The 24,675-nt window shown below is 39.6% G+C and overlaps 2 protein-coding genes across 2 annotated transcripts in view; both read right to left on the bottom strand.

Annotated features, from left to right (window-relative positions):
- Window positions 1-12,224, bottom strand: part of ttll12 (tubulin tyrosine ligase-like family, member 12) — a 34,799-nt gene extending 22,575 nt beyond the window's left edge. Inside the window, exons 1-7 of the mRNA XM_044343777.1 lie at window positions 12,000-12,224; window positions 11,096-11,250; window positions 9,543-9,741; window positions 5,864-6,023; window positions 5,545-5,678; window positions 4,178-4,254; window positions 3,510-3,626 (exon numbers count right to left, since the gene is read on the bottom strand). Of these exons, the coding sequence (XP_044199712.1) occupies window positions 3,510-3,626; window positions 4,178-4,254; window positions 5,545-5,678; window positions 5,864-6,023; window positions 9,543-9,741; window positions 11,096-11,250; window positions 12,000-12,140 (983 nt within the window). The 5' untranslated portion in view covers window positions 12,141-12,224. The remainder of the gene's footprint in view (window positions 1-3,509; window positions 3,627-4,177; window positions 4,255-5,544; window positions 5,679-5,863; window positions 6,024-9,542; window positions 9,742-11,095; window positions 11,251-11,999) is intronic.
- A 1,137-nt stretch (window positions 12,225-13,361) lies between these two features.
- Window positions 13,362-19,981, bottom strand: LOC122975357 (sorting nexin-4-like). The gene is made up of 14 exons (XM_044343782.1): window positions 19,828-19,981; window positions 19,176-19,300; window positions 18,897-19,035; window positions 18,012-18,161; window positions 17,868-17,915; window positions 17,722-17,777; window positions 17,395-17,467; window positions 16,821-16,882; window positions 16,448-16,513; window positions 15,769-15,858; window positions 15,439-15,538; window positions 15,121-15,266; window positions 14,866-14,980; window positions 13,362-14,772 (listed from the first exon to the last, which is right to left on the bottom strand). Exons 1-14 carry the CDS (start codon window positions 19,957-19,959, stop codon window positions 14,725-14,727), a joined length of 1,350 nt encoding a protein of 449 aa, XP_044199717.1. The 5' UTR covers window positions 19,960-19,981; the 3' UTR covers window positions 13,362-14,724.
- Between the last annotated feature and the right edge of the window lie 4,694 nt (window positions 19,982-24,675).

Below are 24,675 nucleotides of genomic sequence, written 5' to 3'. Positions count from 1 at the left end.
GTCGTTTCTCCTGGAGTAATGAACATGGCAGAAACAAGTAAAAGACATTAAAATGATAAATGTTGTTAAATTCCTTTCACTGTCTTCAAACAAAACTCAAGCAGGAGAACATAATTTGTCATGACCTCGGACAGTGGACAATAACACACTCCCCTCTCCCTTAACACTCTGAGACTGGAGACACAGTTACAAAGCTTATGGCTTCAATCTGAAGACCTGTGAAGCACCTAGATTAAACTGAACTAACTCACACAGACACACATGCACACACATGCACACACACACACACACTACTGTGAGAACCTCCCCCACATCTCCAGCAGGCCTGCAGTAATTAGTCCCTCCAGGTTTTCTATGTTTTTTTGTGATTTTTGTGGCCACAATGTTTGACTTTGCAGCAGCTTTTCTCAAAAACTGTGATATATTGTGCAAACTTTTATGTGCTCCTATTTTGGCAAAATTGCAGGAATTGTAAAAAATTGAAAGCAATGGAAATTAATGTGATTTTTTTTTTTAAAATCCCCCCCAGCATTTCTGAGTGGTATTATTGTTTGAGCCACTGTCACAAAGACACTTGGATCACTTTCTGTTGTCCTCAGAGTGTAGCTCTGGAGAAATGACCAATGTCACTTTGGAAATAAGAGAGGAGAAAGAAGCATTTTCACTGAAGAGGTAAACTGAAATTGTCACAATTTTACATTGAATTTGGGAACAGGCAAAAGTTATTGTAATGATGTGAATTGCATAGTAATAACATAGTTTGAGTAACATTGTTTTGCACAAAGAAGTAACTACAGCAGGGGTTGGCGTCAGGATGGAGGGGGGAGTAACGTTCATTTAGTCTATAATGGAGACATGAAAGCAGATAGAAATTCTTTAGTATGTGATTGATATGAGTCATATTTATTATATTTATTTACATTATATGATTTTAAGTAGACCAGCCTGACTGGACACTGATCCAGTATTCTGTGGCTGTAGGGCTGGTAGCTTAGCTAACTGATTTGTAGAGGGCTTTCTTCCTATTAGCTACCTTAGCTAACAAGATGAAAGCAAAAGACAAGTTTATTCAGGTAGCATACTCAATGCAAATAAAATATAGTGTACAGCAGTGTAGAGGAAAAATGATCATTTAGTGAATAACCTTTGTATTGAGTGTGACTCTCTGTGTTATACTGTTTTGTAGAAAGCATGACTAGCTCCATTTCTGCTGAACTTTACTCGAACCCCTGATACTATAAATGAACTGTCTTTCTTAATACAATGCCTGATCTGTTAACCACATTTACATGCTAAATGATGTAATGTTGAAATATAGCCTAGCCTGCACATTAACCTTTTTTTGTCAGTCTGAGACAAGAGTGTGCCTTCATTTGGGAAATGCCGTCATTAATCATTGATGTCTATCCTTCCATTGAATGTAACTATTGATTATTTGTTCTTATGCATATAAAAACCCTGGTGAGGACGCACTCGGGATCGATTCCTCTGCAGTCGCTGACTGTCACTTTGTTGGTTTCAGTCCTTTTGCCCAAAAGCTAAATAAATATACAAAGACAAATTTCTCTTTGTTAGTCTCCCTTATTCAGTCAACTTCCAACACACACAGATATAAGTAGTGTGCCATCAGATTTGACTGTGCAGTATTCCACATTTATCACATAGCATAAAGAATTATCCTCTCCCTCATTTGGTTGTGCAATGGTTGACGCACTTCGTTTGTGCAGTAAATCGAGCCTTCATTTTCCTGGGAGATTGTACCCGATGGCAGACTGAATTGCATAGTGACAGCAAGGCTTATAGTGAACCAATCTAAACGCCAATGGTGTCATTATTCTATAGCCATTACACTGTGCAATCAGCATTTACTTCATAATAAGTTAAAGCAAAAAGTTGTCTATTTCCACTTGAAAATAGAGCCATTAGCATAAAAATAGTTTCATACAGTATAGTTATTCTAGCATTTTATGTACTGTTTAGAGACTGCATAACCTTACTAATCAACCAACCATAACAGATAAAGGAAATTATGTATTTTTTTTCCCAAGCGAAGTTACCTGCAATGTTCTGAAATTAATGAATACAACATTCTCTAAAGAATAAGTCATTACTCTAAAACCAAGAACAGTCTGTCCAGATAAGGAGTGAAACAGGGCAACTGACCAATAAACTAGATCAGGGTTCTGGCCACTACCAGATACTTGGCATAACTGATTATTACTTGACACCGCCGCTCCAAAGGCACATACAGAGCATTGTACTTTGCTCAGACCCTGGTGCTTTTAGGTACTTTGTGAATTAGCCTATTTACAATTAGCCAAGGTCCCTCTCCACTCAAAAATGTGTTTTTCTTCTTGTTCCTTCAGTTGGATGTTGTTCTCTTCTCTGTGCTGCATGATGTATGTACAGAGTTTGTTTTCACATTCGTCTGCTGAAGGATGAAAGTTTCTCTGTGCTCACCTTAAATCTCAGTTTAACACATGTAAATATGAGTAGGATTTGTGACATCACAACCACTGTAGTTTGTAACCAATCATGGTCCAGTATGCAAGTGACACAAGTGTGATGTGGAAACTTGAAGCCTGCAGTGCACAAACATGGAAAATGGACTTAACAGTGAAGTAGGAGACATCTTGTGTCCTGCAGATAAACTTTTGAAATATTTGTACAGTATATTCATAGATTCTGGATTTTTCAATGAGGAAGGAAGAGATGTCATTTTATGTGCTGTCTGAGGGAAAAAAAACATGTCAGACAGAAATGATTCAAAGCAGAGTATTTTTGTATATCTTAAAACATGTCTGGAGGGGATTGTTTTAAGAGCATTCCCACTCATTAGCACTGCTATAACAGTGTCAAAATGGACAGTTTAAAAAAGGATAAAAAATGATTCAGCAGAACCAGAAATATTGTCTTTTTTATTTGTTCATATTCTTCTCTTGTCAAAACCCGGTGCCTACATTACCCACTACGCAACTTGACCCTATTTATTTGACTATATGGCCTGTACAGATTTGTTTGTTTTATGCTAGTAGCAGCTAATGTAGCCTGGAGCTGCTAGCCTCCAGCAGAGATGAGGTGCAGGCTACAGAGGTTTGCTAACTTGTAACATGTAAATTGGTGGAAGTTCCCCTTTATGACTCATCTTTTTTTTAGTTATAACTTTCCCATAATGATTTTTCTTGTCTTGTTGTTCAGTTGTGGTAGTAGTTTATAGTTTATATGATTATTATTCGTGCTATATACCAATAATAATACATCACAAAACTGCCAACTCTTAGCTTGCTACTGAGACTCTTTCCGCCAAATTGTTATTATAGACTTTCATAAAAATAATTATATCAAAACTGATCATTTTTTAAAAATGGTCTCATAATTTTCATATTCCAACACAGCACACCATTAATCTAAATTTTTCCCTACATTGTGTGACTGATGAAAGAGCACCATGGAGCCAACAGGTGTGTGTGAGAGTACGCAGGTTGTGTGTCCGTTGCTTGGTTTCTGACCTGTAGTCCTTGATGTGATTGTAACTCCAGATAATGTCAGCCTCCTCCTCTTCCTCTGTCAGCTGAAAACGTGGATGTGTCAAGTTGTTTGTTACTTGTGACATTTCAGAGTAAACCCTGGAAGCAAAGCACACGATAACAGAGCGGAAATTATGAAGTCGATTAGAAAGAAGTACACGGCAACACACATAACGTGGTTGATTAAAACTGAAGATATCAGTCAGAGAAAAACAAGAAAAACAGATAAATGCAGAAATGCACACCCAAAAAAAAAAAGAAAGACAAGACAGAAATTGAGCAACCTGAGCTGTGAAAAGGAGCAAGACATTTTTGGTATTTAGTGTGTTGTAATTTTATTAGAAATGTTACTTCCTTTTTTTTTATTTTTTTTTATTTTTTCAAACCTAATCATCTCTCTGTCTGGGACATGTTTGGACATAAAGACGCCTGTTCAGACCACCTCTTATTGCACACATAAGGCAGTTTTCATGGCTTTAGTTGGCACAGACCTCTAAAACATCACAACGCACCTTTCATATATGTTGAGTTTTGCCTCTTTAAATTTGCTACACATCCTACTGCACTGTGGATGTAGGATATCAGATTAAATTCAGATGTGCACTTCATAAAAAGATGATGTTGATGATGTACAATGGCTGTCTACTTACTTGAGGATTTTCTCCTCGGGCACAGTTTGGGGTTGGATTTCAAGGGGAAACTGCTCCTTGTTCTCCTGTGCAATGGTCTGGAGAAACGGAGAGAGAGGACAGAGGAGAATAGAGCAAACAGTGTGAAAACAGGAGTTCTGGAAGGCATCAAACATAACTTTTGTTTAATGGGGTGTAGAAATTAAAAGGGCAGAGTGAGTGCAGCGAGGATTTTATCCTGCATAAAACTTGAATGCAACAAGCGTGCCAGGACAGAATGGATAGGAGTGCAATAATATTTGAATATTACACTATTTCATTTATGAAATAAGAGATGGCAGTGAAACCAATATTCTGCTCTTAAGGGTACCCTGTGGAGCTTTTGAACACTAATATCACTATGGAGCAATGTTTTGTTGTGCAGGTGTGAAATTCAAAGACTTGTTTTGGTGACGCCTGAACAGGATCTTCAAATTCCAGCCAAAATAAATGTTGGACAGACTTTTGTCTGCTGACATTGAGACATTTCAGAGCGTTCTTATTTGGTTCATTACAACAGTGCTAAAGGTTACAAGGTAATAAAGCAGATGATTCAGTTGTTTTTTTCCATGTACATTTCAGCTACTTCTACCTGCCAGTTCATTATTATTCTTATGATTATTTGTTAATCTATTTAAAAAAGGAATGTTAGGACCTCAGTCTGAATATAGTACATTTACATACATTACTTATATCTACCAGCAAAATTAAAATAACTTCATGCAAGTCTTTTTGATAGCCCAAGAAATATTGAAAAATGCATCATAATCTGATATAATCTTGTCTTGAATGCTGAGTAGAGGGACTTAAATGAAATTACAACCTTGGCTTACAGCAGTCTGTTGTAAATAGAAGGTCATTTTGCTGTAAGAGCCAGCAGAGAACAGTGTGATTGAGGAAATCAATAAGCCAAATTGGAATCATAATTGAGAAAAGCCATTTACACTCTTCTATAGTGCTACAAATCACACTTTTATTACCCTTTTCTTCTAGTATTTATTTTACAGTACAGTGTTGACTGTGACAATGAGCTGGAGAGATTCTTATTTCTTTTCAGAGGCCTCTCGTTCTTCTGTACGTCAGTGATCTCTGACAAAAAGATAATTTTGCATCTTCCACTGTAGAGCATGATCATGCAGTGGTTACTGCTGTCACCTCACAGCAAGAGGGTTGTGTGTTCAAACCCACCGGCCAGCTGGGGCACATGTTCTCCCTGTGCCCAGGTAGGTCTGTCTGATACTGGCTGTACTGTAGATGAATTCTCATTTAAGTTCTTTATGGTTTTATTTTGCTCCTCAAAGCTGCAACATGCTAATGCTAACTGAACAGGTGAAACTGATTCTCCTCACCTCATAGTATGAGTCTGGGGGCTCAGTGGTGACACTGCTGACCCCATCTAGATCAGATGGTTTCCACAGTAACAGTCGGCATTGCCTCACCAGGGGGTTTGTCTCTCCATACGCATAATCACGAGTTACTTCATCTGTGGAAATAATGATACAATTTTGATGTGAGGAGTTGTGTTTTATAGATGTGGAGCAATAGCACGATAAATGTGCATTTTATCTGACCGCAGCAAAGGAAATGGAGACGACAGGCTTTCGTTCAAGCTCTCACATCCTGATCACTATCTGTGTTTTATGTGTGTGGATGTGCGTCCGCTCTCACCTCCTTCCTGCAGGTCCTGCAGAGGCCAGAGCACGGTGTAAGCCAGCTGGCCCTGTACGTAGAAGAAGGGAGCCATGCCACAGCTTGGCTGGTCAGAGTGCTGCACCTGGGAGCCAAACTCATCCATGATGTACCACACGGGGACCTTCTCTTCTGCTGACTGCACATGAGAACACAACAGGAGAACAGTGAAGTGACAGAAAGATGACAAGCATGTCCACCCTGCTCTAAAAAAAATGTGCAAATGCAATCTTTTCCTGTTTTGTTTGTTTCTGCATTCCATTGCATAACATTCATTTAGCAGATGTTTTGAGTGAGCATTCAACTTTCATAGGAGCAAGCATTGGATTGCAGGAAAAAGTTTAAAAAAAAAAAAGAAAAAAATCACATACACATTACTACTCACAGGAGCTTTTAAGAAACCAAATATTGGACACCTACAACTTCCTGCTTCATCATTTCTGTTATTCAGCATGTCCCACCAAAATAGTTATCTCTAAGGTAGCATGCAAAATATAAGAACCATTTTAAAAAAGGTCAGGCAATATGATAATATACACTGTAAGACAATATAACTGTGTGAACAGAGATTTGCCATATCAGTTAGAACTGTCCCTTACACATCTTTGGGTGTATTAAACCATTTGGTTACTAGTACATTATTATCCATTACTAGTATGTGTCAGGTTTCTACTTTCCTGTATTAGGCAAAAAAAGACAGTCCTCTCTGGTTATTTTATCCATTTCAAAATTAATTTTCTTGAGAAGTGATATCAATACCATCTAAGACTATTAGTAATATATTGTATGTATATTGTGATATAAAACCACATATACCACTGCAAAATATTTCATCTTTGCTTACCACTCTTACTATGAGATTGGGATTTTATATTTGTGCAGTTGCCTGACACAACTGTTGAGAGAGCGGAAAAAAGTATGTGATGTTATTGTTGTTGCCATATGTTGATTCTAGAACAACAACTGAAAAAAAAAAAAACTAAAGGAGGTTGCCTCCACAAGAGTTCCGACAGTGTATTGTCAGAAACATTCTTATAGCTGTCATCTTGTTTAGGATGATAGACTATGCTGTGCTGTCAAGTATCCTTATATTCTTTTTGACTTTGTCATTTAATGGTTACTGCAAGTCAGCTGGATTACACATTCACACACACTCACACACATTTACACAGGCACCCCCCTCCCATCACACCAAATCAGAAAACACATATGAATACACATTCACACATGTTAAGTCATTTATTATATCCTACTTATATCAGTTATCACATCTTTTATGTGACCTTTACTTTTATTTGCTCTCTAATTTCTGAATTTATCCATATATCATTAGACATGTAACCACTGACTCTTGATCTTTTTATTGTTGAGACTATAATTCTTAAAATGTACTCATCATTACCATCAGAAGTTGTGTGACTAGGTATCATTACAGCGTTACATATCAGATATGGGTCATGTTGTTTTTGAAGTTGTTGCAGTGTTGATGTTGTAGAAGAAAAAAAAAAGGGGGGGGGGGGGGGGGGGGGGGGGGAGTTTGTTATTATGCGTCTGTGTCTATGTCTGGAAGTGCAGCTGTGTGCTCCTGTGTCTATATACCTACAAGGTGACATGAACTGACATGAACTCAGAAACTGGTTTTGTCTGGATGGGCTAGACACGTGCCCTCCCCTGCCTTGGGTTTTTGCAAAGGAGCAGATATAAGCAGTGCAGTGCTTCCTGTTGAAGCCGCACACCACGGAGGAGCTTCCTGTTACTCAAACGCTCCCCTCCCCCCGGAGAGGTAGGACTTCAGAGTGAGGGTAATTATAGATCTAAATTCTTGGTGCACTTTTGCGCTTCTGGTAAAATTGATGAAAGCTGATTGTGAGGAAAAACTTGATGCCTGATGGTAAATTTAGATAGAGGGTCTTGCGTAAGAGTCCCAGACTCCGACAGTAGGCCGGCGGACATGAAGGGCAGCGACTCCGAATTGCTGAGGGGTCTAAGCTACTATCCCTCCGATGCCACAAGGGTGGAAGAGGGCTACACCTGCCACGGTTGACAAAAGCATAGGAACACCAGAGATCGAGAGTTTGTAAACGGTCAATGTCAGCCAGTTACCAAATTGAGGATTTAACGATAAATAGACATGGATAGATTATGAGAGACTGAATTGAAAAGTCTGATTATTAACCAAAACCATCCTGGTTAAATAAGCCTGGAGTCAGACCAGTTTCCTTTTTTATTTCTATTTTTTATATATTTTCTTCTTTATAATTTTTGAACTGTTTGAATACAAACCACATAAAATCATAAAAGCTCCGGTGTGATACATTATTCTCTGAGAGAGACACCCCGCTGCCCCCTAGAGGTCAGCTCCAGTGCATCCACACGCATTTTTTCCCTGAGGGCTAAGGGCCCGCCAGCATAGTGCACTGATCCGCAAGCAAAATGATGAATGTACTGTCACTGCCAGGAAAGTCTCAGTTTGACACCTCTGAGGGTAGCCCGGTTTAAAAAGAAGAAAGTCCTTCCTGCCAAGTAAACAACCCCTCTACGTGAAGCCAGCGCACAATGCGCGGCGTGCGTGGGGCACTCGCGTTATACAACAAATATGTGTGATACTTTGTGATTGGCTGTACTAGGACACAAAATAAATGAAACAGATGAAATAGGTGGCAAAAGAATCAAGTTTTACATTAATATTGAAGAAATAACAATCTCATAAACAAAATGTTTTGGTATTTTAAAGGCATAATATACAAGACTTTCCTTAAAAAACAGTGTATAGACTCTTACAAAAACAATCCCTCTAAATCATAATTTGCCTGTATGCCTGTATTTTATTATTATTTTGCTGTGTTCAGGACATTTCTGGACTTTGGGCAGTGGATATGTAGCCCCCTGCCGATAACAGCACATGGGGGTGAGTGTGGGACTATAAAAACATAGCGACATAGACAGGAGGAAGCTTTGACAATGGCGGACACAGCGGCGATGTTCTACTTATTCAACAGATGTTTGAGAAATTAGTCATACCATTTCCCTTACAGCTGGATTTTGTTGCACTTACAGCAGCAACTGCTGTGGACTCTGTACTCTACTGCTGTCTGCTCTGTGTGTGTGTGTGTGTGTGTGTGGAGCTCAGCTGGGGAGGAGGGGCCAAATTTGAATGTTGTATTTACAAACAACAAGTGAAAGATCCTGCATAGTGTGCCTTTAATCTATTTAAAACTACTAAACTACTTGCAGCCTGAGTGGGCCTCAGGAGAGATACATAATATCCTGTTATATAAAAGCAGTGAATTGGTGGATTTAAGGTTTTTTTTTTTTTTTTTTTTTTTTTTTTTTTTAAATGGCAGGGAACTGGAGCAACTCCAAAACAAATGTAATGTAACCATGCAGACAACCAGATGCTGAGATTCACACAGTCGTTGTCTAATCTATCTGGAACAGTCATAAAGTGCCATATGGCAGCAGACACGTCATTTTTTTCATAAATGAGATTCACAGTGTAACTCATCCTCCTACCTTGATGACTGAAAGCTGGAGTATTGCAGGTTCTGTGTGTGAAAGAGGCTTTTGTAAACAGGGACGTACCAAATGGCAGCTGTGAAAGCACCACACAGAAAGGAGGTATGGATTTAAGGAGACTGATCATGTTTTTCTAACTTACCCCCTGGGAGATGTGATAAGTCTGGTTGTATTTCCACATCAGTTCCATCACCTGGTCCACCGTGTCGGGATCAGGCACCTCGCCGTGGAAGTCCAGCCCCATCAGGGCGGCCATTCTGGACAGCAGGCCAGGGATCTGCTCCAGCTGTTCACGGGCATGATCTACACGGTACGTCCAGGCGTGATCCACCAGGAAAACACTGCAACCAGCACGGCCGCAAAGAGGGTTAAGAAGTTTAGGTTCAAAGCTAAAACTCAGTTTAAAATTCATTTAAATCTTTTTTTATTTAATATGAATTAACTTTCTGAAAATGACACCACTGACATGAATTTAATTGTTATGAGCTGCAAAAGGCATTATACAAGACAAGATGATTATATGTGATTAAAATGACCAGCTGTGTATGTGTATAATGTACACTGGTGTCATTACTGTCTCTATGATCAACAAATGTCCTCTAACAGATTCTAGTCTTCTACTTTGTTGAAATAATTCTGTGGCACCATTATGTCTCACTCTGCTGCAGGCTTAAAGTGAAACACCGCCAGCTGTTTTTCATCAAGAGTCCCTGACAACTGAAACCCTAACCTCCCATTGACCTTTGAGTTCCCTCAGTAACAGCAGCTATTCTCTCTGTAGGGGACGGTTGTCTAAAAACAACAGTCAGGTTCCCAAATGAACACTGAAACAGGTTTTTCTTGCTGTAATCATTCCCCTTTTTAAAAGATCCCCTTCAAATGTGCTTTCAATGGAAGTGATGGAGGCCAAAATCCACAGTCCTCCTTCTGTGTAAAAATGTATTTAAAATTTGATCTGAAGCTAATATGAAGCTTCAGCATCCAGATGAGTCAAATCAAGTAGATATCTTTCAACGTTACAGTCTTTTTACAGAGTTAATCTCACTGAGGATAGACTTTAGACTGATCTGTTACTGAAGTGTGAGGCTCATTCTGAAAATTGTGAACCTATCCTTTGAGTGCTGTTGTTAAGTGCAGATTGATGGGAATAGTCTGGATTGTACTCTGGGTCTCTAGAAGCTACTTTAACACTTTAAAATGCTGCTAATTGGTAAAGGGGCACGTTGAGAAAATCTCTTCAACATTTTTCCTATGACTTATTGATATTGTTAGATAGTTGAAAGAGGAGAGTGTTAGTTAATGTTACTACATACCATGAATATTACCAGTCCCTTGTATTTGCTGCCCCCTGCTGGACAACACTGAAATGCACTACACCTCTTTCTGTGTTGCCATTTGATTTTAATGTGGCGTAAAAAATGAATGACAATGAAAAACAATTCATTCAGTTATTAAAGACAAAAGGCTCAATTATTGTCATTTTAAAATACAATGTGTCACACTGTGTCATGTAAAAGTGCTAACTAGAATGGCCCCTTTAAGTGTCCATAGCTGTTGAATTTAAAAATACAGCCATGGATTTCTAGCTTATCTTTTTCCCTCCATGTGATCACAGCAAATTCAAATTTCACTCCCACACTCCTAAATCTAAATGCTTCAATCAAGGGGGATATTCTGGGCCTGCAGCGCCCTCACCTGGTCGGCTCTGTTGCTTGCAGTCCACTGTCCCGGGTCACAACCACTTTACATCCAATCACTGCTCCAGGATTGTCCTTCTTCTGCTCATCCTCTGCCTCGTCATCATCTTGTTGGATCTGCATGATTCCGAAAACTTCCCCAGCATCATAAATCTGTGACATGTAAAGAAGACAGATTATGGCATTACCAGAATCAATTGGAGGATGTTTGAATTTAAGGTTTGCTTGTGTGTCATCTTCAGCACACGCCACTAATGAAGCTACTTTAACACGTTTAATATGTTGTTAGCTCCACTCTTGAACCTGGACTAAATCAAATACAATACTATATTTCAGCATCTGAATATGACAGAAAGCCTCTGATTTTTGAGATGTTTTTGAGGTGATAGAAGGCTGATCTTGTGACATTATTGATATGACAGTGAAAGTTAAGATCAGCATCTATAATAACACCAAGATTTCTGGCATGTTCTTTGCTCTGAAGGGAAAAGGAACTGAGGTAGGCTGCAATTTCCTGTCTCTTTGCTTTTGCCCTTTCTAATGATAACTTGTGTTTTGTCACTATTTAGTCGCACATATTCATGCACACATATCGACAGGTGAACAGATTTCGACAGAACACCGGCGGGTATGGAGTCGTAACATAAGCTAAGGTTGCGTTCATCTCAAATAAAGTACATGTTATTTCTCATGACTTTATAATAAGCCCATTTTACTCCCGCCAGGAGTTCTGACACGTCTGCGGGTTAGAAAAGCAGAATGAGAATATGTATTTTGGTCTTGAGCTGCCCTTCATTCACTGACTGGACTAAAGCAATGAGACATGAGCACTACCTTCATCACACTAACATGTGTGACACGGTGCTTTATACCGGCTGGATGTTAGTTAGCAGAACACACACCTCGTTGGTGATTTTGTGATGGAGGCTCCTCCAGTAGGTTTGAGGTATTCTTGAAGACTGCAGGGCCCCGGCGTGTAGAGCCACGAAGGCTGTGAACTCCTCATCCTCATCTCCGTTCATAATTATGGTGTTTGTTGACATGGATATAACAAGGTATTTCTCACGTGGTGGAGGCGGCTTGGACAAACCCGGAAGAAGGAGTCTGACAGCTGAGCCAGCAGTGCATTGTGGGAGATATTTTAAAGGGCGCCATCTACTTTCAACTTCTGTAACTGTGTTTCAGATTCCCATCATGGACGTATGAAGTTCTCTTTTTACGTCAGCTCAAATAAACTTTGAAACATGTTTTTCTTGCTGTAATCATTCCTCCTGTTCATACTGGAATTAGAACATCCCCTCATAATGCACTTACTATGTAAGTGATCCAGTCCTCCTTCTGTGCAAAAATGTATTTAAAAGTTTATCTGAAGCTAATATGAAGCTTCAGTGTCCAAATGAGTCAAATCAAGTAGATATCTTTCAACGTTAAAGTCTTTTTAGTGCCAAAGTCCCTCTTTTTGTTACTATACTTCCACCACAGCTCAACAGGGAAACACTGTCTGAGGAAACACAAAGAGGGAATTTAATTCTAAAAAGACTGTAAATGTGGCAGATATCCACTCAATATGACTAACTCAGACTGCTGAAGCCTCATATAAGCTTCAGATACACTTCTAAATGCATTTTGGCACAAAATGACTGTGTGAACACACTGTGGATTTTGTCCTCCATCACTTACATTGAAAGCACATTTGAAGGGGATCTTTTAATAGTATGAACAAGAGGAATGATGACAGCTAGGAAAACCTCTTTCATTGTTACTATGGACGCCTGACTGTTTTAAGACACACTGAAAAATTGTGAACCCGTTCTTTAAGAGTTAATCTCAACCCGTTGAGGATCGACTTAAGGCTGATCTGTTACTGAAACAGTTGACACTTGTTAGGTGTCAGGCTCATTCTGGTACTGCTGACCCTGTTTCTGTCATTGTGAATCTGCCATTTATCAATAGATAAATAGATCAATAAACATATAGTATGCTATAATTCTACACCAATAGCATATTTCTCTACCATATATTCAGTGGTTTTGGTGTACAGCAGCACTCGACACCTAAAAGAAAAACTACTAAATATGGGTGCACTTCACATGCAATATGTGTGTAGAACTACATCTTACAGTTAAAATAAAGCTCCAGTATGTCCAACTATCTGTGGATTATCAACACATGGATACATGGATATTGCTTTCAGCGTTCTCCAGCTTTCAGTAAGCTCTTAGTTGATGCTGTGTGTTCTAAATAAACACAAAAAATACAGTCAGTGGTGTGACACATTTTTATTCAAATAATTAAGAGCTACATCCAAATTGAGCATTAAAATGAAATATGAAAGGGGATGGACAAATGGAATTATGAAAACATAAATACACTCACAAAGCTTATTGCTGGCAAGCATCCAGAACAAGAAATAAAACTGAACAAATATTTTTTTATTTCAATAAAAGATGGTTAAATTAAACTAGTAAAATCATCTTAGAGTATAATGACTCTTATGTGCAGCTTACTGTACATTAGTACAATACATTGCTCTGGACACCACAACATCTTGTAGCATCTTCACTTTGATCCTTTCATATAAAGCAAAAATGTAAACATTAGCTTACAGCAGAGGAAACTGGAGGAAATGTTATGTCACTTATATTATGTTTTAGTTAATCCATACTTTATTTGTTTTCACTACAATATAAACTCCTTGCATCTTAAGCATCAGGTGATGCCAATAAGCTCTATAATGTGCTTTAGATAATAAAGTTATAATGGCGTCTCAGGTTGCTTTCACACCTGTAGTTCAGTTCATTTGGTTCAACAGAAAAAAAAATTACATATTGTTACCTTTTAGTTCTGGTACATTTCAGGTTCACGCTGACTTTTTATATATATTAAGAGGAATGAAGTCAGACGGACTGTAATTGGACAGTTTTGGCAGAAATCAAATCCTGGTGACTGACAGCAGGTCATGCTGCATTTTACTGATGTGTTAAATTATCTTGTACCATAATATTACAGGGGAACAGCTGGCTGAGACGCTCCTTTTCAGGCTGTCCGTTCATACCAGAGTTTGACTGACAGCTTTCACACCAGCATAAACTAAATGTGCGAATGCATCCAAACAGGTTAAACAGGTTACACAGGTGTTAAATCATCCTCAGTACTCTTTGGGGCACTTAACCAATTTTGTATTACACTTCCATAAAGTTGGGAGACTAATAAGATACAGATTTGAAAAAGAACAACGTCAAAAAAAACTTACTAGCAATGACTAATCAACTGACTTTAACATGTAAAATTGGTGAAGTGCCTCTTTAGGGTCTTGGTTAAATATTGCAAAAGTCAACCCTGTGAATTCTTATCTCCAGTGTCCAAGTCATGTGCTTTGTGTGATCCACCGCCCACTCCTAAAGCTTTTTCACTCCACAAAATCACTATTGCAAATTAGTTGCATATGAATGCATTTTGTGTAAATACTTGAAATGAAATTATCTTTACACGTTTTGTTACTTTACTGCTACTGTTTTCAGCCATCAACCGATAGCAGTTTCTTCTTTGAGAGGACATTGGTATCATTTCCCAGCATCCACATTGAGCATCGCTGAGGGTGCAAATCATCTGAGTATGGCTTTCACTTTACATCTTGAGGAAACATTCTTTGGCATTGCTCCACACTTGTATTCCCTGCAGAGAGAGAGAGAAGAAATAAAACAAATTTAATCATAAATAAGACCACACAAGTTGTCCTGTGACCTTCACGTGGCTGATGTGTTGCACCTTCTTGCACATGCTGATTTGCATGACAGCATAGTTGATGAGGGCTTCCCGCAGGTCTTTGTCTTTCTGCTCCTTAAAGCGCTGCATGTCCACCCATGCCTTTTCAACATGCTCTCTGCGGTAAAACACATCACATAAGACACACAAACACAAAACAGGAAGAATATTATCTTTAAATCTGCACCGAGCATCTGCTTTTCTGGTAAATAGTCTGTGAACTTTAAATTGTGCTTTCACACACAGTCCAACACTCACTCGCACTCGACTGTTTTCTCCTTGACGGTGTCTTCAGCCTCTGCTATCAACTCCTCCAGCAGCTTCAGTCTGGCCTCTCTCTGCTCAGGCGCCTCCTGGCCAAAAAGCTTGTTGGTCATGCCTTTTAGGGAGAACGTCCGCACAATCTGAGGAGGTGAAGAAGAAGATGTGAACACAGACGACTGCAGTTAGGTTAGAAGTTATTTCCTCCTCAAAAATCTTCCCTAGTTTAATCTTCTATTAAAATTCAACCATCCCTCCTCAAGAGTTAGGAGACAAAGGAAGAGTACAGGCAGGAGTAACATGAGTATAGTGTACCCCTGTAGCCAGCTCCTCACGCTGCTGCTTCTTGGAGATGAGGTCCTGGGAGGCCATCTCAAGCTCAAACTGGGTCAGCTCATGTTTCCTGCACACTGCCCTGCCGACACAATGCACAACATAAAACCATCATCTGCTCTTATACTCTTATTTTTCTCAGACGTTGTGACAGGTTTGTGCAAAGTCAGCAATAGCATGACTAGAAAGGTGAAGCTCTGAAACTAATGAGCTCCGCAGGTTTTCCCTCTACCAGTCATATTACGCTCCTGATACCGTCACAGTTTTAATACTGTCTTTATAATATTGGATCATTGGGTGAGAATGTTTTACCTCAGAGCTTCAGCATAGAAGAGATATTCTTTCATTTGGTCTGCGTAATGTTCCTCTTCCTCTAAGATGTCATCTATAGAGGCAGCATATCTGCAGGTGTGTGACAAAAGCAACATCTGTATTAACATGCGTCACAGCTGGTAGCAGCCAGAGTATACTGTGGCCCAGATTTACTAAGAAAACACAGCTGGACAAATGTTTATGATTTATGACGTGTGTATTACACACACGATCTAGGACACAGTCAGCTCCTCGACTAACATCTAAAACTCAAGCTCAACAGACACAGTTCACCGCTTGGATTTGTAAGAAAGAAGAAGAAGAAAAAAGAAATAATAAAGTAATGATCTTGATTATAAAACATATATTTTGGCTGCAGTTCAACTCCACCTGAAACTGTTAGGCTATTACTCATAACATTATCATCTTTAGCATCTAATTATTTATACATTAACACATTAGGAGGCAATAATTCATGGGAAACAAACAGGAAATGAAGTGATATAATAAGACAAAAATCAAAGACACACAAAATATACAGAAGGCATCACAACCGGTGGTAGGAGGGAGTCCACTATGTGTTTGTGCTACAGAAATCAGATATTGTGTTCACTAATCTAATTGTGTCTTTTTGCTGCAGTAAATCTGGCCCTGCATGTGTCCAGACTCAGATACTCACGCATCCATGTGATGACCAGCACTTTGCAGTCCATCTCCCATCTCCCTCTCTATGGCGCTCCACTCACTGCAGTGAACACATGGATGCACACACATACACACATGCATATTAGCACACACACACACACTGATACATTTTCATTATTTGTAAAATGAGGTCCATCTTCCATCTAGACAATTCTTCTTTATAAGATTTTTTTTGTATTATCTTATACTAATCAAGGGTCTAAAATTGTAATTTATGATTTTGGGATTTGTAAAGTTGACTTGACAATGAGTCAATGGGACGATGAAGACACTCACACACTCATCATCATCATCATCATCACCAATTCAGGTATTAATTACACTTCATGATATGCTTGTTGTCAAACCTGAAGACTCTCCCGTAGTTTCCATGGACCTTGTAAACACCATAAAGTCGATCTGCAACCCTCTAACAGAGACACAGAAAGTAAATGAAGGTAAGTGTTCAAACAATAATGATGATGAAAATAAAGATTTCCAGCCTATGGAGCCCAGCAGGCGTCATGAGTAGTGCCTTCAAATACTGACGCCATTCCTTCATATTAACATCATCAGCTTATTACATTCATTACATTTGTCCGTGTCCCTTGAACACTATTTTGTACAGTGTAAATTTCTATTCATACTGAACAGATCTTGTGAAGAGATGGTTTTGTCAACCACTGTTTCCAAGGCCAAGAATTAACTTTCAATCTCATGATGATCTCAATGATTTTGTTTTTTTCCCGAGACTTACAAAGCTCCATACCAACCACTAGCACTGACACTTAAAAGAAAAAAAGATTTAAAGCATCCAATGTGGCTCTATAAATCAAAGTAGGCAAACATGAATTCTAGCTGTGTATGTGGTGCGTGTGTGTGTGTGTGTGTGTGTGTGTGTGTGTGTGTGTGTGTGAAGGACAGGTAGAAATAGAGACTTACTGCTCGTGCTCGGAGCAGCTGAGATGTGTGAGACTGAAGCTCATCGCTGTAATGTTTCATCTCCATGAAGCGTCTGAAAGAGAGAGAATAGAGGCACATATGCAGAAGACAGAGATTAAAATGAACTTCTACCTAGTTATTTAGAGTTATATATGTATTTATTCATGGATCAACACATACAGATAGTGCAGTAAACATACAACTCACACTTTAAATGGAACTTTTAAAGACTAGGGAGAATTCATTTTGAAATGAATAGTAACTTTTGACAACATTTTGAACACAACTGAGCCCCTCTTACAGTGCGTTTAGGAAACACTAACTTACTTATCTGGATTTCTCACCCTGAAGGTGGCGCTGAGAGCTCTCAGCCTGGAATCCGCCTGCAATAGGAGTAACAGGAAGTGCTCAAGCTTATGAACACTGAATTATTGTAAGAATAAAGATATAAAAGCTCTGCAAATGTGCAGTACCTTTGCCTGAAATCCTGTCTCATACACCACTTCCTTCCAGCCATGTTCCTACCACACACAGAAGTAGAAAAGGTTATTCAATCAGCCGCTGATCTATAAATGATCGCTTGAACTGCTGGGCTGAGTCAGAGCTGCACTGTTTACCTCAGTGAGGAAGTGGTAGAGGATCTTGTCATTGGAGAGGACCGGATGTGATGCTACACGGAGCAGAAAGTTCTCCAACCCGACCCTGCGGCGCTCCACAAAGTCTGGGTCCATGTTGTCTGCCGACAGCTTGTGCCACACGAACTCTGCCTGTATGTAAGAGAAGAACACATTCAGCTTTTCAGTTTCTTTACTTGGCTTGATTGTTTCTATTTGATTTCATCAATCGTATGTTTTGGTGCATCAGTTGTAATACACTCCGGTTTCACCATTCTCCATTTTTTCTGCACTATACCGCCATTGAGGTAAATCATCCATGTGTAAATCTTCTATAAAGACTAGAGATCCTTGGAGATAAGTCATCACTCTACCTTTAAATAGTCACTGACCAGGTTAGCTTATTTGCAGCTAGTACAAAACTCTCTTTATCAGCCAGACATGGAATATTGTGCTTTTCAAAAATGACCAGCTGCCACCGTCCCCAGGAATAAACTTTTACAACTTACAACACACAAAGGAATCTCCATTAAAAGCTGAAATGTGAAGTTCTGCAATTGCACTTCTTCTTAAACTTTATTAGTCATAATCTTTAAGAATGCTGTGTAAAGTTTACACAATGTTTTCTAAATGGGGAAATGCCTTTATATGTTATATATATAGGCCCCTTTTATGGGACAGGCATTGTTTCAGTTGTTTCAATGTCATCACAGACATTGAAACCATTCTAAATTATCACTATTATCACTTATAATAAATTGCCCGGGAACAAGTGGAACTTTCCAAGCCTGCTTATGCCTGTCCTGTCATTTCAAACTAGAACTTTACAGGGAAAAAGAACACAAACAGGAGCACTTCTGGTGCCTTGAACAGGGTTTGGAAACTCACTCTCTTTTCAGGAAGAGGGGGCACCACAATGTATGGATAGGTAACTATCAGGTAGTTCCGTAGCAGCTCAAATTCACTGTATCTCCTCCACAGAGAGTCAGGGGCTGGGTTACGACCTTCAGCAACTGCATCCATTGGCCTGTAAAGATTGAGCCGAAGTGACCAAAAACAGCAGTGAATTCATGCAACACAAGCAAACATGAGGAAGTACAGATAAACACAACATGTCAGCTCAACCTACAGCACTTCCTTTCGAATAACATATAATGCTGATCTCACCGGGTTTCGATGAGGTACACGGTGAATGTCTCCTGCATGTTAACGGCATTTTTGCCACTCCTTTTCTCAGCCTCAGCTACACAGATCTCCATTCTGCGCAGGAGTGTGGAGCCCTCTTCCACCATCTGAAACATCACATCATTCACTTGTATATAAGTCATTCCTTGTGTATATATCTGAAGATTGTTGTGTTGTTATTGTTGTGTAAGTTCACTGAGAGCCATTAAACCGGAGTCAAATTCCTTGTATAGTAACATACTTGGCTAGTAAAGATGATTCTGATTCTGGTTCATCATTAACAAACTGAACAGCTCTCTGTAAGACTTTTGGGTGATTGTACATGGTCCCACTTCTTTCCTTGTTAGGCTACTAGCGAGGAAGCTAGCATTATTTTTTAAGCAAATTAATGTTAGCATGACAATGACAGTAGACTGGGTGGGTCATGCATGACACACAGTTTCTAAAACTATATGAAATGGCGAAAATATCACATGAAATATGCCTAAATAACGCGAATTGGATTAACTAACATAAAGCTAGCGTGTCTTTCCTGATATTTACAAGGCAACGTAACAATATACATCTACTCACTGTTATGCCTGGGGTCAGAGTCATTTTATCACCGCACAGAAAGGGGAAGCTACTGTTTTACCGTGTTGTTTAGGCTGCTGGTCCCGTCTGCAGCTGTGAGGTCTGAATCGTCGTCAGTAGCCACTGACTCTTCCTTCCCATCCTCCGCCATCCTCCTCTTCTCTCCTGATGCTGTTGGGGAGCCAGGACGCATGCGCAAAGCGTCACAGCATCCAACACATGATACAGATAAGACATTACAGGAAAGTATATGAAGCTAATGGTTAGCATATTAACGCCATGAATGATCCTCACACACTCTTTATTCCTACATACATTTATTCATTCAAGTCTCTCCTTATCAGATGGGCTCGTGTTAGGACTGTAACAATGTAACAGCAGTACACAGTAACACCCCCAGCTGCAGTGTCATTGCTGTTACTAATTCCGCACAAAGTTGGAGAGCAATTCATTTCGAAACCAAACAGATCTTGCTGTAGAGCTGAATATGAGAAAAATAAGAAAAGCCAGGCCAGTACTTCACTGCATGAACGTTTCCTTCCCTCTTTATTGTGTTCAGTTCAGCTGAACTGACAGCTGTAAATTTGATTAAATTTGCTACATTTCAAAGTAAGTTGACCGTAAATGTTCGCGACCTACTAAGGATAATTTCACGAGATCCATATATTGCCTATATATACAGTTGTGACGTCAATTATACATATTTCTTAAAGAGTGCGACGTCTCAAATGTAATTACTGAACGCATATTCTTGATTATAGAACGTGCATTTATGACGTCACACTCCTTATGATGTTGCTAGGGTTCTACCTTTCATCTAGCCTTTTTTGTATTCCACACTGGACACATGCAGTGCACACAGGAGATTCTGTAAGTACATCATTAGACACATTTTATTCCTTTGTGACAGCAAATTATAGGAAATAATAGAAACAGGTATTTTGACATACAGGTGATTGAGAATAGAAAAATGGCACCAATTATCCCTTTGAAAGTTTATAACCACCTCCACAAAGGCTACAATGCCCTCTACAGACAGAACAAGATCCTCTGCCGGCAAAACCACACTGTGCGCCGACACAATGAAGCACTTCTCCAACACAACGCAGTGCTACGCAAAGACATCCAGGCCCTTCATGAAAGGCTGAGCGACCACTATGCTGGGCTGTGCAGCCATAAGGATGCTCCGACAAACCTGGATCAGGGACACCACATTGAGGAGAGCACTCTCTGCCATGAAAAGATGAACAGGGAAGTAAGGACTTGGGAAGCAGAGAAAAAAACCCTGCTTCAGGATGTGGAGGCATTGAAGAAAAGATTGGAAGGATTTTGTAGAGTGGAGGAGGAGGTTAATGATCCACACAGCATTACTGAGCTGAGACATCAAGTGCTCAAGTCACAGGAAAAGACTGACATTGTCCCCTGTACAACAAAGAAGAGCACTCAAGGTAAGTGTAGTAGTTTCAGGCAGAATCTTGAGTTCTGGCAGGGGGTAGAAAAGGAGACTGTGCACTCAGACCATAGGGGTGTCTGTCATGTCATTGACAAATATGAGTCTGAGAGGGAGGAGAAGGAGGCTCGAATTCAGAAAGACCTGAATAAAGAGATGTATCTCACAGACTCTAAGAGGGAGAAAAAACTTTTGGAGGAGGTGAGAGAGATGAACCAGGTGCTCAATACATCCATTAAAGAGCATGAAGAGGAGAAAGAGGCTATGTGCCAAAAAATGGAAGCTCTCTCAAGCCAAATTCAGGAACTTAAAGAAATGCTCCAGATGCAGAAAAACAAAAATGAAGAGATGCTTTTCACAGTGGTTGAAAAGGAGAGAAAACTTCTCCAAGAGCTAGAGGAAACCAAAGAGATGAACCATGTCTGTCAATTCTTAATGATGGAGATTAAAGAGCAGGAGGAGGCTCAGCGTCATAGTAAGGATGCCCTCCAGCAAGAAACCAAGGAGCTTAAGAAAATGCTCCAAATAGAAAAGGACAAGAATGAAGAAATGCTTCTCAAAATGATTGAAAAGGAGGAAGCACTTGTCCAAGAGACTGAAGAAGCCAAAGAGGTGACCCATGTGTTTCAGTTTTTATTACAGGAGGTGAAGGAGCAGGAGGAGGCCAAGCACAAAAAAATGCATGCCCTCCAAAAAGAAAAAGAGGAGCTTCAGAAAATGCTTGAAATAGAAAAGGTGAAGAATGAAGAGATGCGTCTCAAAGGATGTGAGAGGGAGAGTTCTGAGGAGGCGGTGGAGCTGAAAGACATGAAAACACCAATGAGGAGGGAGGAAGAGCTGTGTGTTCAAGACAGTGAGGAAAGTGAAACGGGTGGGTGGGTTGAGTGGTTCTGGGATGTGTGTGAATTTCTAAGGACGGTTTAAATAGCCAACATTACTTTCATTTGTAAGCTAGCTGGTGTGAAATATTCCAAACTAATAAGTGTGAAAAACATAAAATGAATTTTTTGGAAAAAAAAAAAAAAAAAATAGAAAACAGCTATGTAAAAAAGCTAGGTGGGCACATTGTGGTAGTTTTATCTCTATTTTGATAAAAGCTTCCTCTGATGAACACCAAAGATAATATGATACCACTTCAAGGTAATATTTTTTAGGTAATATTATTAGGAAACACTCCATACATTTTCATTGTTATGCTGATGATACCCAATTATATTTATCAATGAAGCCTGATGAAACCAATCAGTTAAACAAACTCCAAGCATGCCTTAAGGACATAAAGACCTGGATGACCTGCAATTTTCTACTACTAAACTCAGATAAAACTGAAGTTATTGTGCTTGGCTCTAAACACCTTAGAAACACATTATCTAATGATAAAGCTGCTCTGGATGGCATTACCCTGGTCTCCAGCACCACCATAAGGAATCTGGGAGTTATCTTTGATCAGGATATGTCCTTTAACTCCCACATAAATCAAATTTCAAAGACTGCCTTTTTTCACTTACGTAATATCACAAAAAGGAAACCCTGGGTGGTGGGCCAAGTCCTTCACAGTCCTGTTGGCATCCTTCCTTGGCTGTTGCTGTTGCTGCTGTTGTTGTTATTGTTATGATTGTTGTTCTTCTGTGTCCCCCCCCTCCCTCCTCCCCCTTTCCCTCTCTCTTTCTCTCTCTCAACCCAACCGGTCAAAGCAGATGGCCGCCCACCAAGAGCCGGGTTCTGCTTGAGGTTTCTTCCCGTTAAAGGGGAGTTTTTCCTTACCACTGTCACAAAGTGCTTGCTCATGGGGGAATTGTTGGGTCTCTGTAAATTAAAATTAAATTAAAATTAAGAATACGGTCTTGACCTGCTCTATGTGAAAAGTGCCTTGAGATGACTTTTGTTGTGATTTGGCGCTATATAAATAAAAATTGATTGACCACTTTACAATAAGACTACTACTCTGTCCTGTTAAGCCTCAGATCTCATCTCACATCTCTTGTATTTGGTGTACGGCTCACCCATTCTTGGTCCCATTTTCAGATATCTGTGGCCCGCCTAAACCATTTTTGGTATTTGTTGTTCACTGAGTTGATTCTCCCCCCATCCATCTTGATGTTTCTTGGCATCTCATTTTTATGACCATTTATTTATGAGTTACTAACATTTTTAACTGCAAAAGGAAGCCTTATTGTAAAGTGTGAAATACATCACCATTTACTTGGGGTGCAATGGTAGTGAATGAAACAATAACCTGTGTCCACATCATCAAAACTTGATGATAACTTACAAACATGAACATACATCTTGTCCTGCAGTTTGACTTGTTGAATGAGCCACCAAACAAATGTTCACTGGGGAAAAGTGCACCGCTAATGTCAGTTAGCAATTAAGATAGCTAATTAGCTGCTCAGCTGCAGCACATTAAACAGCGTGGGAGAGAGCGGTGTGTGGTCTTGTTCCTGAACATTAGTAACTTCATTTACAATGTCCAGCTTCCTCTGGAAGGAGTGGACAGCTGTCATCAAATCACAAACTGAATTGTTCTGTCCCTGCAGCTTTAAGTTGAGCTCATTGAAGTGTGATATGATGTCAACCAAAAAAGCAACCATTTTCTATTTTGTGCTCATCTTGCAAAAAAAGTGAAAACTATGTTGCTTTAAGAAAGCTTCTATTTCTTTTCAAATGGACCAGAAACATCTCAATGTGTTGCCTTTGCTCAGTCATTTTACATTGTTGTTCAGTAGTAGGTCATTGGCATTTGCTTCAACTTCTTTAAGGAATTCTCTCAGCAGGTAGTGCTGATGGTATGAGGATGCCCTCAGGAAGTTGACGAGTTCGTGTTGATATTGTTGATGTGTTCATTACTTCAGCAAACACTTGTGACAGAATGGCACACAGAACAGTCTGATGGATGATACAGCGGTCAGCTGTGAGATCAAAGTTTTCCTCTTTCATCTATGTCACAGCCCCCCTCTCTCTTCCTACCTTGGCCGGGGCACCATCTGTGGTGACTGAGACCACCTGTTTCAGATCTATCCCTCTCTTCCCCAGCATCTGCCTTATTACCATGTACATGTCCTTTCCTCTTGTATGTGTCTCAAGTGGTGTTACACCCAACAGGACCTCACAGAGCTCTTTCTTACCTTTGTGAAAAAATCCAACATACACCAAAAGCTGGGCATTATCAGTGATGTCTATAGATTAATCAATGGCTAAGGATATGCATATGGCACTCAGAGTAACTGCATCAAGCTGTACAAGTACATCATCTGCTAATATTTCTGATTTTCTGGTTGCTGTTGAAGCTGACATTGGAATTTGCTTGATTTTTTCACACAACTTGTCTCTTTGTGTACCCTCAAGTAACGTCTCAGCAACAGCATTCAAGCACTCCTTCACAACTGTCCCATCCCTAAATGTTTTCTTATGTTGCCCCAAAATCCATGCTACCTTTAGTAAACATTTGTTTGCACG

This window comes from Thunnus albacares, chromosome 23 (genome assembly GCF_914725855.1).
Source record: "Thunnus albacares chromosome 23, fThuAlb1.1, whole genome shotgun sequence".
In the NCBI taxonomy this organism is placed as follows: Eukaryota; Metazoa; Chordata; class Actinopteri; order Scombriformes; family Scombridae; genus Thunnus; species Thunnus albacares.
The sequence above is the reverse complement of the archived record's forward strand: the minus strand, read 5'-3'. Positions and strand labels throughout refer to the sequence as shown.

Bases quoted from the DNA above. Each gene is read 5' to 3' on its own strand.
- LOC122975357 (XM_044343782.1), bottom strand. From the start codon at position 19,959: ATGCGTCCTGGCTCCCCAACAGCATCAGGAGAGAAGAGGAGGATGGCG. The intron at 17,778-17,867 runs GTACTGCACATT...CTCCTATTGCAG, and splicing joins AGACAGGATTTCAGGCAAAG to GCGGATTCCAGGCTGAGAGC. The intron at 15,859-16,447 runs GTGAGTATCTGA...ACACACCTGCAG, and splicing joins GCTGGTCATCACATGGATGC to ATATGCTGCCTCTATAGATG.